This window comes from Indicator indicator, chromosome 2, assembly GCF_027791375.1.
Source record: "Indicator indicator isolate 239-I01 chromosome 2, UM_Iind_1.1, whole genome shotgun sequence".
In the NCBI taxonomy this organism is placed as follows: domain Eukaryota; kingdom Metazoa; phylum Chordata; class Aves; order Piciformes; family Indicatoridae; genus Indicator; species Indicator indicator.
Window position 1 is genome coordinate 47,724,030 of NC_072011.1, and position 18,767 is coordinate 47,742,796.

Genomic DNA, 18,767 nt, shown 5'->3' on the forward strand with positions numbered 1-18,767 from the left:
AGTTCAACTACAATCTTGTTATTTCAGAGGGCAGCAGTGTATCATTGACATATCTATTTTGTTCATGTTATAAATTCAAAAGGTAATTTTTTTTGTGCAGTAGACCTCAGTTGGTTTCATTCTCCAGTCTGATAGATCACAGTACTTGAGTCTTAAGTTGTATATGTAGTTATGATCATTTAACAGAAAATATTTTATGTGAAAAGCCATTCAAAAGGGAATCTTCACAGAAGTATTTCATAGTTTTCAACAGAAATAGACTATGCAATCTTTACAACTGGGTGACAGGACAGACAGACTGTAGCTACCACCCTTACTGGCTCTTTTATGCAAAGTTCCCTCCCCTCCTACAGCACCTCTGCTCTTTTTCTAGCTGTTCAGACATCAGGATGTTATCTAATGCTGCAGTGAAGAAGCCTTGGCTATTGTTTGTGTATTGTGTTGTCTAGCAATACTTTCAGCAGAAAGAGAGGTATGTCTGTTTCGCTTTGGTGAAAGGACAGTTGGACATATTATTTGTGCCACATTCAAGTGCAAGCCTGAAGCAAGTTGCCTCAACATATCAACACGATTGAAAAGCAAATGAGGATTCTCAATCATAGAATCATTACAGTTCAACTGTCAGCCCAACAGTACCATTACCACTAAACCACATACTGAAATGCCACGTTTAAAAACTGAAAATACCATAATAGACAGTAGCTGGTAAGTTTTACTCAATCTAGGGTGGGACTTCTTGAACAGTGATTTCATAAAGTGAGCTGTTAATAATTTTAAAGAAGACATCATATAGTGGAGGCTCCTTATTCCAGTGCTTTCACTTTAAAGATACATGTGGTGGTTTTTATTTCCTATGGTCCTTCTGAAGCATTCAACTTTTTGAACAGGTAAGATGCTGAAAATCAAGAGATGCCATTATATATACAAATAGTCAAGACTGACTTCACTAAGTGTAACTAAAACACAGTTGGCTAATTTTTTAAATTTGAATTCCATTTTGAGAGTAGGCCACTTACGAGACTCCGTTCTGTATTAACCACTGCAGAGTGCATAATTTGTTTCTGCACAGGCACATACAGCTACAGCAAACATTTTTAATTAGCAAATCGTTGAACATTAGAAATGACCTAGCTTTGGAAAACTTCTCGTACACATATTCTGCTTACAAAAGCTAAATTCTTATTCTATTACAATCTAGAAAATTTCTTATTCTATTACAAGCTAGCTTCAAATTTGCTTTAAAAGGGCAGCAAAATTTGTTCCACATGTGAAAGTAATATTCACAAGAATCCATCAGAATTCTCAGATGGTTCTAAAAAGGCATACTAAAGATCCCCCAAACCTTTAGTGGTAAAAATATGTAAAGTCAGATACTTTAGAGTATATTAATAGGAGAAAATACAAGTTAATTTTAATGTCCCTGTAAGATGAACTAGAGGTTGATACTCCAGTAATTTGATTCCTCAGCCTAACACTTTTTAAAGGATGAACTAAAATAAAATGTTTTGATGGATGGTCACTGCAATCTTATTTATATAGTTCTAGAAATAAGGTTTAGTTGATTGTTTTAATATGGCTTAAAAAGGAAAGGGTAATGAAGGGAATAACTAGCTTTTTACAAAAACTATGAATTACTGGGTCCAGTGTGATTATTTGGTTAGATCAGAAGTAACAAATTAGGTTTTCTGTTTTTTTTTTTCTTGAACTGTTGGATTATAAATGCTTAATGAACTGTTACCATTTTGTCAAGTGTTTTTTTAGAGCTAAGTAATAAGGGTATGAATCAAATATTTATAATCTCAATGGTATTAACAAGAATTCTTGTTCCAAAGATTTCAAAATCTTGTTCCTGATCCACCTCCATTAAAAAGATGCTTCTTAAAGACAAAATACAATGCCTTGGGAGCAAAAGAATATATGAAAAGTATGACCAGGAAGTGTCCTTTCTCTTGTCTCTGCAGGTAAATATGACCAGAAGTGTTAGGACTAACAATATTCAGAAATGTAGGTAGAGCAATAAAGGTCAGGCCCAGTGTGGAAGAGCCAGGTTTTGCTCTTCCTTAGCTCCTTGTGTCCTTATGTTGCAAGGTTAACTGTGGCAGTTTAGACTGAGTGCTTCCTGGACTGCCACATAAGCTACACCTCCAGTGTAGCTTACCACCACCCAGGAAGTGGACTCAGGAAACAATTGTATTTCTACCCATAAATCCTGCAATTCATCTGCAAAGTCATTCTCTTCCTCCTTCTTCCCTCTCTGCTCCCATGGGAGATGCTCCCTACTGGGTAACGGTGGGGGAGTATTTCAGGCCTCTTAGGGCTGTTTAGGCCTAATGCCAGGAGGAGAAGGGACGGGGGCAGTCTCAGACCTGGCCAGCCTGAGACTAGCCTAGCAGTCGGTGGGGGAGGAAGAGCCCTGGGGGGTTTTGGGGTTCACCCTCAGGTGGGGAGAAGGGAAGTGTTGGGGGGGCCTTTGGGTGTGGTATAAGGGACTCTGTATGCTTTGGGATATCTTTGCCACTATGCTTTGTAGTTTTCTGTAAACACCAATTGCTTTTCCATTTAAACTTTCCATCACTATCCAATCCATTTGTGTGTGTCATTCTTTTGTCCCTCTTGGGGCAATAGAGGATCTGTCCTGCCTTAAACCAGGACATTAACTTAAAGCTGATTTGATCTCATTTCTTTATTTTCTTCCTCAAACAGTATTTTCCCTAGGTTCCAGTAGCAACTTTCTCACCCTTTTTTTTTGCCATCCTCCACTACCATTTCTGTCCACCTCATCAATTCAAGACAGTGAGATCCTTTCCTGTAATCCACAGGCACACATCTGCAAAATAGCAAACTCTGGATTCTGCTAGGCTTTTTTGTTTGTTTTTTGTTTTCTTGAAGCACTAGGAAGGTATGTTGATATATCAAAGAACAAGATTTGGAAGTCAACTGGGGGATAAAAAGAACATTTAGTTCTTTTAAACTTGCAGTCACTGCCCACTGCAAACATACATTAGAAAGGATCATCTTCCTGAAGAAAATGACAGTCAGGTCTCTTCTGATGAGTCTCAGACCTGTCAGAAAAGGAGACCTCAGCAAATCAGTGTCCCCCTCCAGCTAGGGGTAAGAAGATGCAGAATATATATCATGAACTGTAGGAGAAGGAGACCAATGGACGTGCCCTAGTTACTGTCCATTAGACATGAATCTTCAAAAGTGACAATGTAGACTGTGAAGTCTAAATGTTTGGTTATCAAGATAAAGTGAACATATACCACCCGGGCCAATTGTACCTTAATTAAGCTGTAACTTACTGTTTAAAGTCTACTTCACTGTTACCTTCCATTCACTGAGGAAACAAGTAAGGAATTTACCTTGTCTTCTTGATTACGGAAATAATACAGTACTTTTCCAACTAGGGTACACCAAACTCTTTTGGAATATCCATGTTTCACCTGAAATTAGAGCACACCAGGACTAAGCACAGCCAGAGAAATACAGAGTACATTTCACCATCTCTGAACTTTGGTGATGTTGAGAATAAATACCTTGGTTCTAATTCCTTTCCATGTTAGCAGACAAATAATTAAAACAGCATAACACTATTAAGGACATAAGAATTAAAGCATGAGGTGCTTGTCTAAAGCCTAGGAAAGCCATTGTGAGTTTTGACTTTGGCTTTGGATCAGGCCTTATTTAGTGGATGCTATGGAAATAGGAGAACTAAAACCAAAAATTGCTTTTTATACGGTACTCCTACTATCTGGAAACAATCTGTCCAACACCATAACAGAGGAAAAGAGAGCACTCTGCTGAAATAAGTTAGGCCACTGAGAAGATTCTCTCTTGAACATGTAAATTGCTTGGTGATGTGATTATTACATTAAGAACTGAGAAGTGTCTCAACAAAGATCATCCTGAACGACCTGCCTGATGTGTCATCTCTGCCCACTGAAACAGCAACTGCCCAGGCGGTGTGGTTGGCAGTGGATGGAAAAGTGGGATGGAGGCTGCTCAGTGATGAGTCCTGCAAACACACAGGAAAGACCCCCCTGAAATGTGACAAGGGTGTGGGCCAGGAGGAGCTATGATGAATGAACCAGGAACATGATAAAAGCCCTGGGCTAGGCCAGCTTACTGGGGGGAACATCACCAGGGACATCTCAGGCTGGAGGCAGCAGCCCAGGACGTCTTTCCACCCCTCCACCAAAGAAGAACTATCTCTCCTGCTCTCTCTTTCTCCACTCTCTCTCTCCTCCTCTCTCTCCCTGTTCTTTCTTTCTTTCTTTCTCTTTCTTTCTTTCTTTCTTTCTTTCTTTCTTTCTTTCTTTCTTTCTTTCTTTCTTTCTTTCTTTCTTTCTTTCTTCTTTCTTTCTTTCTTTCTTCTTTCTTTCTTTCTTTCTTTCTTTCTTTCTTTCTTTCTTTCTTTCTTTCTTTCTTTCTTTCTTTCTTTCTTTCTTTCTTTCTTTCTTTCTTTCTTTCTTTCTTTCTTTCTTTCTTTCTTTCTTTCTTTCTTTCTTTCTTTCTTTCTCTGGTTTTTTTGCTACGTTCTCTTTCTCTTTAATAAATAGTCATGTCTTGATACATGACTTCATTTGTGTCTTAATTTCACTCATGGGAATGTTCAAAAAGAACCATGTGTCCTTCCCAACTTCTGGACCGAGACAGTCAGTTAGCTACTGAAACATATGCCAAACTACGATATCACTGAAATGCTAATGGAGAACTCAGCACAAGAACTAATGAATTAAAAAAAAAAAATAGCAAAACCCCAAAACTAAATGAAATCAAACAATCAGAAAAAAATTATTGCCTAGAGTAAGTGTGCTGCTAGTCCTTCTGCAATGTTCACATTGCACAGTACTGGGAAAGCAAATACATGTCTGTTTTGCTTCTACTTATTTTATTATAGGGCCATTTTCATCTAGATATTATACTTAAGAAATACAGAAGCAGCAGTCTGGAGGAAGAGTAGTGTTTCTACCTTTGTAAGTAATCCTTTCATGGTTGGCTTGGTTTCAGGCTGTATGAAAAGTGGGCTGGCAGCCTGTATTTTAAGAACATTCTGTAGTACTTTGATCCATTCTTCTAAGATGTTGGGAGAATCTGCAGTCAGGTAGTATGTTCGTTTTTCTGTGGTCAGCTGTGTAGTAACAGAAGAGTCTTGAGCTTTAAGAGTATTATACATTCAACCCCACAGTGTGGGGGTTGTAACAGATACTACCTATTGTAGTGTCACAACTTTGCTGAGTTTATTTTCCCCAAAGAACTTTCCATTTATGAAACATTCTATGGCCAAGCAGAGCAGACAGACACTTTCTAAGGCTTTATCTGAAAATCTCCAGGACAGCAGAGTTGAGAAAACTCAGTTTGTCTCCTTGCAGACAAACAACTTGTCTCTGCCCTAATGGCTGGCCCCAAGACTACTCCTTTTATATCTCATATGTGATGAACTCACCTCTGTGGCAATACAGAGAAGACTATGTGTATGACTTTTTATAGTATCTCTAACTGACATGATTCTTTTGTTTCAAACAAATGGCACTGAATTAATTCCAAATCCACACTTGGACTGCCAGTGCAAAAGGGACTGGAGGGACCAAATACTAGTAGAAACACAGCTTGAGAAAAGCAGGCACCTGAATCATTTGTTTTCCATCACCCCTTTCAATGTGGCTAGATGCATTTAGCTCAATTTGACCTTGAGGTTTTTGAATTACATCACTCTGTACAAAAAAGAACACAAAAAGAATATTTTAAATCTACCAACGAATAGCAATAAATAATTATAGAAGTCATTTAAACATTAATCTTAATAAATACTTCTTAGTTAGACATTGAGTACCTTGTGCACCTCATGAGGAACTGAATCCTGAGTTTGTAACAGCTGAGACACCAGGAATGCATTTCTTTTCCTTCTATCAGCCTTAAATTCTAGTAAAAACAATCTAATAATAAATAGCAGGTAAGTTACATGTACTTACTGGAGACTTGTAGTATAGTAATTCACCTCCTTTAAGCATAAACCACCGTCGTTTCCAGGTCTTGACTTTACCACCCATTTTTAACAGATACCCAGATTTTTCCAAAGGTTCCTAATTATTTACAAGTGAGATAAAAAGTAGTTAGCTACACATCTAGACCTATATCTCTCAGACATACGTATAAATACACACACAGAGAGAGATTTTGGTGACTTAAAAGCACAATAATCAGTACAATCTTTGGTGAGACTTTTTGTCCAATGATAAAGTTTTTACAAGCATCAATTAAGACAAATGCTATACATGTTGAGTAACTAATTAATATCCCTGCTTACAGTTACAGTACTTGAAGAAGAGTAAGTGATTTGCCCAGAACTATACAAAAGAATGCAGAATACAATAATTCCTGCATTTACTTTCTAATTATTAGTATTACTGAAGGAACAAAACAAATACAACCCAAACATGTATTTTTCCCCAACTTCAGGGCCTAACCTACAGACCAGATACAGAGCACTGTAATTCAGAGCTTCATGCAGACATACTTTTACTGTGTACATCTGCAGAACAGAGTTCACAGTTTTGCTCGATGAAGAAAGCTTAAAATAAATTCTCTTCATCACCAGGCAGTCTATGCACTTACAAGTTAAGACACTAACTACTAACACAGGCCATTAAAAAAAGCCCAGAGTCAGACAAATACCCTAAAAAGGGTTTGGTCTCTTTGAGCACTCCTCTCATGTTGCTCTATTTGTGATTTCTCTGATGTGTAAAATTTTCTCTGTATGAGAAAACTATGGGAATGTATTACTGCATATAGCTCCAAGTCCTTCAGTAGAATGCCCTTCTGTTACCCTGAACAGTCAAATAATAATTTTAGGTTGATGTTAGTATTTCATATGCAATCTGAAACCAGGTCTGATTCCAAGAAAGGAAAATCTTAAGTGTTTTGTATTGTCTTGGGAGTTTTCTACCTGTTTCCATTCATTATATAGAAAGTTCAGAATTATCATCACTTTCCTTCAATCATTATAGTCTTACACAGCTAACTTTCAGTTCGTATATTTTGCTATTTGTACTCTTACAGCAGCTGTGAGTCAGCAAGACTGAATACAGCAGTCTTTGAACACAATGCATACACAGCACCACAGGGACATGTACACTTCATCACAGAATTTCAGTACTCACATTTTTTCCATTATCACTAGATGAGGAGGAGGTCTTAGGAAGTTTCTGCTCTGGCTCTGAACAATCTGTATCTACTGAATATGCATCTGGAGGAATAGCATAGTCACTTTCTGAGGTGACAGAAGACAGAGACACACCTGTGTTAAGAGAAGAAAGATGTTTCTTTGTATTCTTTTTTTATTACATTAGAAACAAATGAGATCAGAATATCCAGGCATAAAGATTAGGATCTGCAGGCAAACACAAGTATCAGCATAAATCCATCAGGAATAAAGCATTTTTTTAAGTATTACCATACTGAACCATTAGCACAGTGCTAATACCTGAATCTCCCTTTTTTCATACTTACAGAGTTTAAGTCACTTGTGAATGAAACAACAAATACATATGTGTTGCTTTGGTGCTATGTATTTGGTGCTACATATTATCACCTTCTGTTATATCGCTACAGGAGGGAATTAGAGCCATACATCTTACTCATTCTGTAGTAAAGGAACATAGGATCTTTGTTTCAACTAAGCAGCCTTCTGCTTCCCCTTTCTACCATTCTCTCTAGTATCTGGATTTCTCATCCAGCTGTTTGTGTACTATGAAGCTACGCTCAAGCTCTGCTATACGCTGAAGCTGTAGGTGACTGTCTTTATTTTGCACTTAGTATGAACTTTGAGGTTTTCTAAAAATCTGAATTCCACATTTCAGGATTCATTTGAGAGTTTGCTAGCTTTAATTCGAAAAATTGAAATTAAGAGTTGTTGTTTCCTTTGTTTCATTATTTTCCAAGCGCATTTGCCAATTACGGCTTTTTTTTAAAAAAGGCTTTTCTCATTTACTGCTTTGGTAAAGGCATGCGGACTTTCAGAGTGGGCTCTTCTTTTCTCATCTAAGGTCTTTAATAACAAACACGCAGCAAGTTCATTATGCACCTAGTGAAATTTGTGACTGCCTAGATCTTTAAACAATGCGACCTCAACAAAGGTCTGTACATAGGTGTTTTGTGGTTAAGAAAGGTTCACATGCACAGATTCACAGAATCATAGAATGATAGGGGTTGAAAGGGACCTCTGGAGATCATCGAGTCCAACCCCCCTGCCAGACAAGGTTCACCTACAGCAGGTTGCACAGGATGGTGTCCAGTCAAGGTTTTGAATGACTCCAGAGATGGAGACTCTACCACATCTCTGGGTAGCCTGTTCCAGTGCTCCACCACCCTCAAAGTAAAGAAGTTCCTCCTCATATTTAGATGGAACTGTCTATGTCAAACTTTGTGCCCAAATATTTACAATTTATTTATTAGGTTAGTATTACTTTTTACTTATTTATTTATAAATATTTTTCTCTGAGCCTAACAAATTCTATGAAAAGAAAGCACAAACAAAAGGAATGTTTCCATTTTACAGACACGGATATAAATTGTAGGTGAAACCAGATAATGAATTAGCTAATTTACCTTTCCTGTTGTGCAAGCATGTAGTATGAGATGCATTTGCATCCACAGCACTTGGATTTTGCTAAGCAAGATGGACCTGCTGGGAAGTCCTTTTCACAGTAGCCAAACTGTAACTACATCACTGGGAAAAGGCCTCAATGTCATGTGTGGCTGGCACTGGGAAACTCCTGGCAAACCAGCTCTATGTACCAGCTCAGGTGTGACTGAGTGGTGCTCCTGCTAAGTGGGATTTTAACATGTATAATACAGTACTGAATTATGGTATTTTGCATTTCTAAAGCTATATATAATGAAGGACCACAACACTTGGCCTCACTGGGACCTTAGTCTCCCTGGATTTATCCAGTGAAGAAATACTCACAGGGTGCAACACTGATAGTGTCACCCCATGACGAAGCGTTATGCCTTCTAATGTTGTGAAACATATTATATCCATTCTGTAGATGGAAAAACACACAATTACCTAGAGCTGTGAGAATTTTATTCCATGAAAACAGACATAACTGGATTCAAGTGTTTGAACTAACTCTTTGCACAGGACCTTGATACAATCACTGTAAAAATGAAATAAATCCTTTATTGCATGAGATGACAGAACCAAATATTCTGTTGAGGGAATTTTTCCACCTGCTTTTTGATCACATGATACTGTTACTTTGTTTTATCAACCTGAATATATGTGGAGTTTTTTTGTCTGATAGCAAATATTTTTTTCTGCATATTTTTACCTTGGTCATAGCAAGCCTGTGACATGACAGTGTATAGATAGAATGGTGCTTCTTGCTTTAAATGTACAGGTCACTTTTCCCTCGTGACAACAGCCACAGCTACTATATTAATGCATTAAAAAGACATCAATAATGGCAGCAAAAAGACATCAACAATGGCATCATCTATGACAGTCCTGTCTTCTGCTTGAACAAGTCATCTAAGCTTTGATAGTAGAGATACAAGCCTTGATTTAAGATGTCCATGTTGTTTAAGGAAGAAGATCATGTAAACTGCCTAGTTTTCCAAACTTCCCGGAAGTTATTCATTCTTACTTTTTTTGCCTACCTCGTTTCATAGCCCGAGGACTACCTGGACCACTTCTGCTTCGAGAATCAGACTCAGAAGTCCTTGAGCTGGAGTGAGAGCCGTCTTCTTCCTCAGATCCTGATGACTCATCTAAAAATGGGCTGTTGCTTATTTGAGTTGCTTTCTGCAGAAATGAACACAACATTCTTTGATACCTTGTATAAAGAGTATCAGTCATTCCCTCCATACTGTGACAGTGCTCTGCTGGCTTCACAACATTCATTGGGTTCTGAGTTTTGGCACAGAAATATTAACATAAAACTGAATTCCCGCTGCCCTCTGTGTACTCAACCACCCCCACACTTTAAAACAGAAACCTGAGGTAAAGCTCAAGGCATGGATCTTTCCAAACCATAAAGACTGCCAGAAAACAAACAATGCTGTGATTAGTTACTGCTGGCTATCTGACTATAAACAGCTTTGGCACTCACACAAAGCCATTTCTACACATACACACACTTTGAATTATAGCATTGAACACCATGTGGCTCTGTTTAATAATGAACAAGCCTTTGGAAAAAAAAAAAAGCAAGAAACCTAAGAAGAACTGACCTGGACTAGTAACGTTTTATAAGCAGCAGTAATTTTTTGCCAGCTATTTGACATTTCCATTACTTCTGGGGTTCTGTGAACTCTAAACATCATCTTATGACATATTTGGCATGGTAGCATCAGATGTGAAATAGCAAGTTCCTGGATGTGAAGCCTAATGGTACTCAAAAAATTCCTTTAAACAGTAATACAGTTACCCCTTTCAAAGTGGTGTAGACAGGAGTGGTCATGCTCTTGTATATCAGAGATGCATATAATCCAGATATGGAATATGGACTTAGTGAAACAGCACCTGAAAAAGCAACACCATTTATAGATGATCCTCCTAATTTATCCTTCAATTAATGTAATGCAAATGTAATTTTGTGCACTGTGTAAGTGCCATAAAATGCAAACTATCTCCTGAACTGTTTTGCATGTGAGATTTCTAGCTTTTTCAAATTTACAATGGTTTTAAGGAGTATAAATAAACTGTAGTCACAACAACTAAACCTTTTTAACTTGGAAGTAAAATTTCTTACCTTGGTAACCAGTATAGAATCTCCAAATTAATTGCAAAGAAAAGTGGAGTGAACAAGTACAAATTCAGCACAAAGTCAAGAGGCAAGGTAATAGAAGACAATGAATAGATAACCATTGATCTTCTAGGTTTTTATTATCAGATAACTAAATCTTCATAAAAATAACTTAGAAGAATGTAGGACATTTTGTTCTTCCTTACAGATTACTGTAAGAAGAGAATTCTTGTTGATAAGACAATGAACAGCTAAATCACTTACTTTTGGTAAGAGATTCCATGGTGAAAGCTTCAGACATCCGTAAACCAGATTTCGCTACAGCATAAATTCTGCTTTCCTACACAAGCAGAACAGATTTGATGGTAGATAATTAAAACACAATCACTTTTCCTCTGTTTAGCCTCTCCATAGCCTCCTATTCTTTGTGTTAGTGCAGTAGTGTGATAAAATGGTTAATAAAATGGTCTCTTCAGTAGCAGCTGAAAAATGTATCCTTGTTTTGTGTACCACGCCCATCATACCCATAGCCTGTTTCAACCTTTTTTCACACAAGGCTTGTCCTGTAGATAATTTGTTTTTAAAAATATCATTATCAGGGGCCAAAGCTTGCCAAGCTATAGCAAGAATATTTTTAAATGGAGGATTGTACATTAAGAACAGAGAAATGCCTTTAGGAGGCAACTTTTCAACTGTTTTCTGTAAAAGGTTACAGTAAGAAAATCTATAATGAAAAAAGAGGCACTAAAATATATACATAGAGAAGCTGTTACATTAATGCATTATTCATCTCAAAATCACTACTAAATCTGCAGAACCAGTGAGTCTTGACACAGTTAATTTTGGATTTTGTCTAAGATATACTAATATCTATTTTAATTCTCTGATTGATGGCTTTAAAAGTTTACTGGGAAATGTGACCAGTAAGTTCTGTAATCTGTACTTCCGTCATCTTAATCATCTAGGCTGTGAATGGTACAGTGACTACAGAAAAGCCACTGACACCAGCACTCTTAAGCTCTGTTGGTGCTAAGATAAATAGATTAATGGAGTCACAAGCATCTCCTCCTTTGATACACCCAAAAGGACATACATAACTTAGATGTGACATGAAAATAAGTGGTCATCAACAAAAAATACTAGGTATGTTTTCAACAGCTCCAAATCAAGCTTGCTTCTTAGTTTTTCATCTTAGTTCCAATTAAGGTATGCCCAGTCCTGTCACCAAACAGAAAATAAGGAAAGTAGGGGCAACAAAAATCATAGAAGAGAGGCATGAGAATAAGTTAGTTTTACCAGAAGTAAAAATATCTGTAATTACACTTACCCAGGAAGGAAATCGATGTAGTGGAGGGGTTGGAGGTTTGTTGCTAGCACTCTTTTTTGTCGTATCCTGAGGTTCCTGGGCTTCGGCATTTTGAGCTTCAGTGCTGTCATAGGTGAACACTCCTTCATCACAGCCAATCTCCATTTTATCTAAAATATCAGTATCTTCTCCATCCACGAGATCAATATCTGTTTCCTGAGGTCTCCATGGACGTATCATGCTTATGGCATTTCTATTTCTGCCAAACATTCTGTCAGAACTCAGCGGGGGCTGGCTTAGATGTTTCTTTACTAATGCTGAATTCATACTGAACACCTTAAGAGTCTGTAACTTTGGAGGTGGTAAATTTGAGGGAGAATCTGATGGTGTCATGCACTGAGAACCTGCAGCAGCTGTTAGAATGGGATGTTTGGGTGTCAGAGCAGGGGTTAAAATTGGACTTGGAGTGTTTGCCTCACTGGATGAGGATGAATAATCCAGCCTCTGCGGCTGAAATTTCTTACTCAGTTCATCTGAAGAACTATCTTGGTCTTTCTGTTTACTAGCGCATTCAGGGTTGCCACTTGGATTATTCTGGCCTTTCCTTTGGGATTCTTGCTGCCAGGAGTATAACTTCTTGAGCTGTGTCCTCTGAACACCAAAACTCTCTTCTTCAAATAAAGAACTACTGTCATCAGATGCTGTCAAATACATTTCACTTCCCACTCTACTGTACCCTGCATTCTCTTCAGATGTGTGACTTGAAAGAGTTGATGCACACCTCGATTTCAGTGCTTTATTGTCTCCTCCATCCTCATCTGAGCTCCAGTCACTCTCAGTAGTACAGGAGTTCTTTGACATGTCACTGTCAATATCTTTGGATGAACAGCTTGTTCTCACATTTTTCTGCTCTGATTTGGAAGAACTTTGTTGCAATGACTTCTGACCTTTACTGGTCTCATATGCAGGACCAGCAAAAGTATTTTCCAGTATATCCTTCTCTAGAGGAGAAATATAATGAACACGAGAAAAGTTAGATTAGCAAACTTAACTGCTAAAGGATTTTGTCATTATGTCTGCAAATAGTAAGCATGTAATAATTTCAAATGCATAATTCCATTTTTTTAATATTGAAAATAATGAACTTCAAGAAAAATGTTATACGTTTTTGAATGCAAGTGAAGTTGCATGTGATGTTTGCAAAAAACCTGTAACAGACATTACTCAAAGTTCCAGCCAAACTAAAAGTGGCAATAAATGTAATGATAAGCAGAAAGGAGCCATATTTTAAAATAAATCATCTACATATGAAAACAAACAAATAAACACCCCCAAACCACCAAGAGGGCATATGAATTTATCCACTTTATTAAATCTAAGGAAAATTAAAGTATAATAAATGTGTGTCAGAAAATACTTATATTATCAAATCAAATGTTCTGAGCATTCCTACATTGTTAACACACAAAAGTTTTTTCTGCAGGCTATTATTGTATTCCCAGTAGTGAATGCTTAAGATACACAAGAGAAGCTCGCAGAAAATGCTTAGAGAAAGACACTGTGTTAAAAATAGCTTTGCTTCTGCTGTTTATTTTTACCTGGTTTTGTAAGAGAGAGCTATAGCTTGCAGCGTGGCAGTGATGCATAGGTGCTCCCTCTGAGTTAAAACAGATGCAATGGCTTTTCTACACAGACACCTGGGAAAGTTAGTGTTAAATATCTGTATGAAGTTAAATTGGGTTTGATAAACCAAAGATTTTAATTTAGTCCACATTAAAGTAATGAAGTTCTAAAAATTAATCTGTTTCCATACTGGCAAGCCTAAGGTTCTACTTCTTATCCTTTCCCTTGAAAAAAGATTCTTACTTCCATTCCCTCATCTATAAAACTGAAAATAATAATGCATATCCAAATATAAATACACAAAATATTATCTGCTTCAGTTTCTGATTTTCTACAGACCTCACCGTGCAATTTTGGGTGCCATGATTAATTGTGTAGAAAATATTGAGATCAAATAGTACTGTGATACTCAAATGAAGGACCAGAACAACAGTCTCCCTCCTGAGCTTTTCATCATTTAAGGGAAGTAACAAACTGCAATGGACTTGCTTATAGTAGCATAATACAGCAGCACACCAATTTGCTGGCATTACTGAATTTCAGGTTCTGCCATAGAAATTGTATGAACTGGTCAGAGAGCTTTCTCCTTCTTTAGATAGGAAACAGTGGTACCAAAGGATGCCTGACTCTCTTCTGTTTTCTCTGACCTTGATTATACTGATGAAAGATTACTGAATTGATCTTGTTGAGTTAGGGCATAAAACTAACACCAAGATACCAGTGATAATGTATAAAAAATACACAGAAACTGGACTTAGGTGAGACTCTACACAGGCATGAAAACCTAAGAGCCTTCTCTGGGCAGCCAGCATCCTTAAACTCCTCACTCTTCTGTGGAGCAAACTTGGGCCACAGCAAATTCTTTCCTTCGCAACCAATGCACCCGTCAGCCACTGCATGCTGCCAAACCTATGCATTAGTGGTGTTATGGAGAGTCTAGTGCTCAGCAGGATTTCTTCTTACTTATTAACAGAGAATAGCATAGACCACTGATACCTACTTTGACAACAGCTGGTTTGGACACATTCAGCAGTTGGTTTTAGTTTTCCACCTGTTCCAGAATAAAATGCAGTCTTGGTGACTAAGTACCTTGCATGTTTTTGCCTTCAGTGTAGTCTGACACTTGAGATGAAAACTTGCTTATTTCTTCAAACTTAAAAGATGATTGAGGACTTCTTGCTCTATTTGAAAAGCATCCAAAAGTCAAACTGCTTAGTCGCTGACACTCTCCAGGTTTTTGTGTTGAAGCAACAGATTTCTTGCCTGTAGTTTCTGAAAAATAGTAATACAGAAGTCTTGTGTTAATGGGATGTACCAAGCTATGCTACTGGTTGCTTTACTCTGCAGTGTAAAATTACATTTTTTTAGATAACTACAATTTAGTAAAAGATAATAAAAAATATTATAGGAACAAAAATCTACCTGGTAACTCCCCATATCGATAGAAACATAGAGCTAAGTTTCTAATTCTTAAAGATAGTATTTTTTAGTGTATATATACACATAAGTGTGTGTGTGTATATATATACACACTCACTTAATACGGAATGAAAAATCAGTGAAATATTTGATTCTATTCTACTGTGACAAATTAAACCTATGTATTGGACTAGGATATATAATATGGGAAAGCTGGTAGAACGATAGTATTAAAAACATGTGGTGGCTTTCCCTTCATATAAAAGTATGAAGACAATCTGTAAAACTGTTGCAGCAAATATAAAGGCGTAAATGCTGTCTACCTGTGTTTATAAAATGTTCTGTGGCAGATCAAACTGTTTAAAACCATACCAAATGATCCTAATTTATAGCCTGTTACAGCATGGGCATTTCAAATGGTAATAAATGTCTTAATATTTTTCAGAATATCAGTAAATGGGTGTTGAAAACCAGCTGACAAATTCTTAGTGTCTCAAAAACCCTCTGAACAGATCTCTCAGAAGAGGATGACTAAAGCTGTTAAGCATTGAAGTATACAAAAATGCTACTGATTGCAAAAGAAACCATCAGTCCAATCTCTTCGTTAGTAGAAATGTGCATTTTAGCTTAAAAGATTCATACTGTATTTTGTAAAGACTTCTTTTTTCAGATACTATGCATATTACGCATGTATATACACACATACATACACATACATCTCTAAAGGACTGTCTACTTACATATATAATGAGATATATTATCAAAAAATAAGGGCTAGGTAGCAAGCTACCCAGATTTTCAGATGATAGGAAGTTGCTAGTTCAACCAAATATGCAGGGAACTCTGGGAACCTTCAGACAGACTCAACAAAGTTGGTGAACAGGCAACATGGTGGCAAATAAAATTCAACATTGATTAATGTGAAATAACACTGTTTGGAGGGGATAGTCCTGTTTCCCACATTTACATTTTATAGTTTTTGAATTAATTATAACCAGGTTGGAGAAGAACCAGGTGATACTATGGATGAATTAAGGTTTTGAATCACTGTAGTCAAATGCAATGTAAAAGATCTGACCAGAATTCTGACTTCCAGATGAGTATTTACTAGAAAAACAGATGCAGACTGACATTGATTGACTCCTTAACAGTGCTATGACCACAGTGCTATAAAGAAGAGAAAGCAAAGATCTGACATAAATCCAGTGAAATCTTTTTACTTGCAGAACTTCTTAAATAACGGAAATATTCATTCACACAGCAAAACCTAGTTGTGGTTTGTCTCTATCTTTTTAATGAAAATTAAACTAATGCTTGCCTAACACATTCACATACAGTCACTGTGATGTCAATTCATACTACCATCTTCGTGATTTCATAGAGTATTTCAGTTATGTGGATGCACAAATTAGTAGAGAATAGACAGAAGTATGCCATATGTAGAAAGGTTTGTACATTTACCTTGTAGTTTAGACTGTACTGTTTTCATCTCTTTGGCTTGTTTTTGGTTGATCAAGCGAAGGTTCTGATTTTCCACCTCTAACTAAAAGCATATAAATTCAATCTCATCCATTGGTGAAAAAAGTTTTAAAGTCACTACATCATTTAGATTTGCTCTGAATTCCTGCATACCTAAGGATAAAGCTAATTCAAATGGTAAACTCCTCTCTGCTACTTCTCGTAATGCCAGTCTAGGCATTTGTTTCTTCTGAAGAATGAAATTCCTTGCAATGATTATTTGCTCAGCTTCTGCTAAAATCACTCCCCCAACCAAGCAAACTGCAGACTGCTTTAAAAATACTTAATAATGAAAAAAGAAATCTGCATTGGCGTTTTTAATAAAAGCAGAGGGCTAGAACTACAAACTTTTGTGCCACGTACCAAACCCAAGCGCAAGCAGAGGAGTTAGAGGGAAGGATGTTGCTAATGTCTCCTACCATCCTGAGGTAAGGAGTAAAGAAAATAAGTACTGAAAAGCTTTATGCAGAGCGGAAAACCTTCTACAGGAAGACAAAAACCAATTACCCATTGATGTAGCCCACTACCAGGAGGTAAAAGATGTTGGTTCAAATTTCGCTCTGATTCAGGATCTAAATCCAATTATTCCATACCAAACAGATGGAAGCCAGCAATTCCACTTCCCCCTGGGTGACACCTAGTCACTGAGTTGGCTTGAGATTCCCTATATTTCAAACTAAGTAAATAGTTTGAGCAAGAACTGATTTTGTCCAAACTTTACCAAGACAATTATAGCATTTTTATTAAATGATTTTAAAAAACTCATCACAGACTGATAGTCAATGTTACTTCTAGTTTCCTACTTTAAAAATAATAATTGGGTTTTCAACTGCAGTGAGTATAATTTCCAGTCAACCACAGCAGAGTAGTATTTTAACTTTTACAGGCAACCTTAAATTCCAGACAGACAAGGAGGAGAAAGCACTGGTAGCTTTAGCTGCATAAAGACATGGTTATCTCACCTCAGCAGAAAAACAAGGGAGACAGATGGCCTCTTTTGAGAATATTAGCAGTGCTCCTGAAACTTTTAATGACTTAAGAGTACTGTGGGCATTGGAAAATAAAAAATGATCAAATCCTTTTTTCTGACAGGCTCCAGCAGCATTGGTTGACTTTCTGGGGATTATTCATACTTCAGTTATCTGCTTGAGCAAGCTCAGTTTGCCAATCTCTCTCAATCAGTGGAGGTAAGCAGACCTTCCAGAGAGTAGGTGCAGGCTTTCTCCATAAAGAGGACCACACATACTCACTGACCAAATTAGACATCAGAATTTAAGTGATGCGGATACTCTGCTCTCTGTGCCGTTGTTTTAATTTTTCCTCTTTCAAGCAAATAACTACACAGACAAACTGGGAGGAATTTTTGTTTACTATGACACAAAGCCCTTTAACAGCTAAGAGGCCCAAGGCATGTCCAGTCACACTGTTATATTTTCTAAGTACTGTAACAGAAGTAATACCTCATGGAACTTGACTGTCACCCATTCTTTTATTTTAGCTGCTTTTTCTTCTATGATTTTTGCTTCTTGCAGTCTCATTTGCTTCTGAAAGAAAATTGATATAAGCATATTTTTCACTGCATATCACTGTCTGCCTGAGTACTATCTTCAGACAGAAATCCTAAGATTGCTTGAAGCAATTCAGTTTCCTGGGCAGTACATGGTGATTGAAAAAAAAAAAAGGTCCTTCACAGAGGCTGCAATTCCATGTTCCTCTAGGAAAGATTAAAGCTCTTCAGAGGAAACAGTGAAGAGAAAGCACCTTTCCCCTGTTAAAACTTACATGTTCTTTCAAAGAAAGCCAGAGCATAATTTGCAAGGGAATAAACTTTATTCAAATGACACACTTTTTGATCCAAGAATAGCAGTAATGCTAAGCTTCTCTGTTCTCTATTGATCTTAATTTTTATTTTCCTTTTGCATAATTAAGCATGGAATTGATGCTTATCTTTTGTATCACAATTATTTCTAACCTGTTCTTCAAGTTGTTGCTCCAAATTTTGTATTATGTCATTTTTATCTTGTATCAGGATCTCCAGATCTTGACATCTTTTATACAACCTGATTTCCGATTCACTTGTTTGAACATTAGCTGCTTTTAATTTTTCTTCCATGACTTGCACCTATTTGGAAGGTCAAACATAAGACTTT

The 18,767-nt window shown here is 37.1% G+C and overlaps 1 protein-coding gene across 1 annotated transcript in view; it reads right to left on the bottom strand.

Moving 5' to 3' along the window:
• Positions 1-18,767, bottom strand: part of PLEKHH2 (pleckstrin homology, MyTH4 and FERM domain containing H2) — a 57,984-nt gene that overhangs the window by 21,639 nt on the left and 17,578 nt on the right. Inside the window, exons 3-15 of the mRNA XM_054397769.1 lie at positions 18,590-18,739; positions 18,078-18,161; positions 16,561-16,642; positions 14,770-14,952; positions 12,079-13,058; positions 11,016-11,091; positions 10,434-10,528; positions 9,664-9,808; positions 7,161-7,297; positions 5,973-6,083; positions 5,628-5,714; positions 4,973-5,131; positions 3,363-3,443 (exon numbers count right to left, since the gene is read on the bottom strand). Of these exons, the coding sequence (XP_054253744.1) occupies positions 3,363-3,443; positions 4,973-5,131; positions 5,628-5,714; positions 5,973-6,083; positions 7,161-7,297; positions 9,664-9,808; positions 10,434-10,528; positions 11,016-11,091; positions 12,079-13,058; positions 14,770-14,952; positions 16,561-16,642; positions 18,078-18,161; positions 18,590-18,739 (2,370 nt within the window). The remainder of the gene's footprint in view (positions 1-3,362; positions 3,444-4,972; positions 5,132-5,627; positions 5,715-5,972; positions 6,084-7,160; positions 7,298-9,663; positions 9,809-10,433; positions 10,529-11,015; positions 11,092-12,078; positions 13,059-14,769; positions 14,953-16,560; positions 16,643-18,077; positions 18,162-18,589; positions 18,740-18,767) is intronic.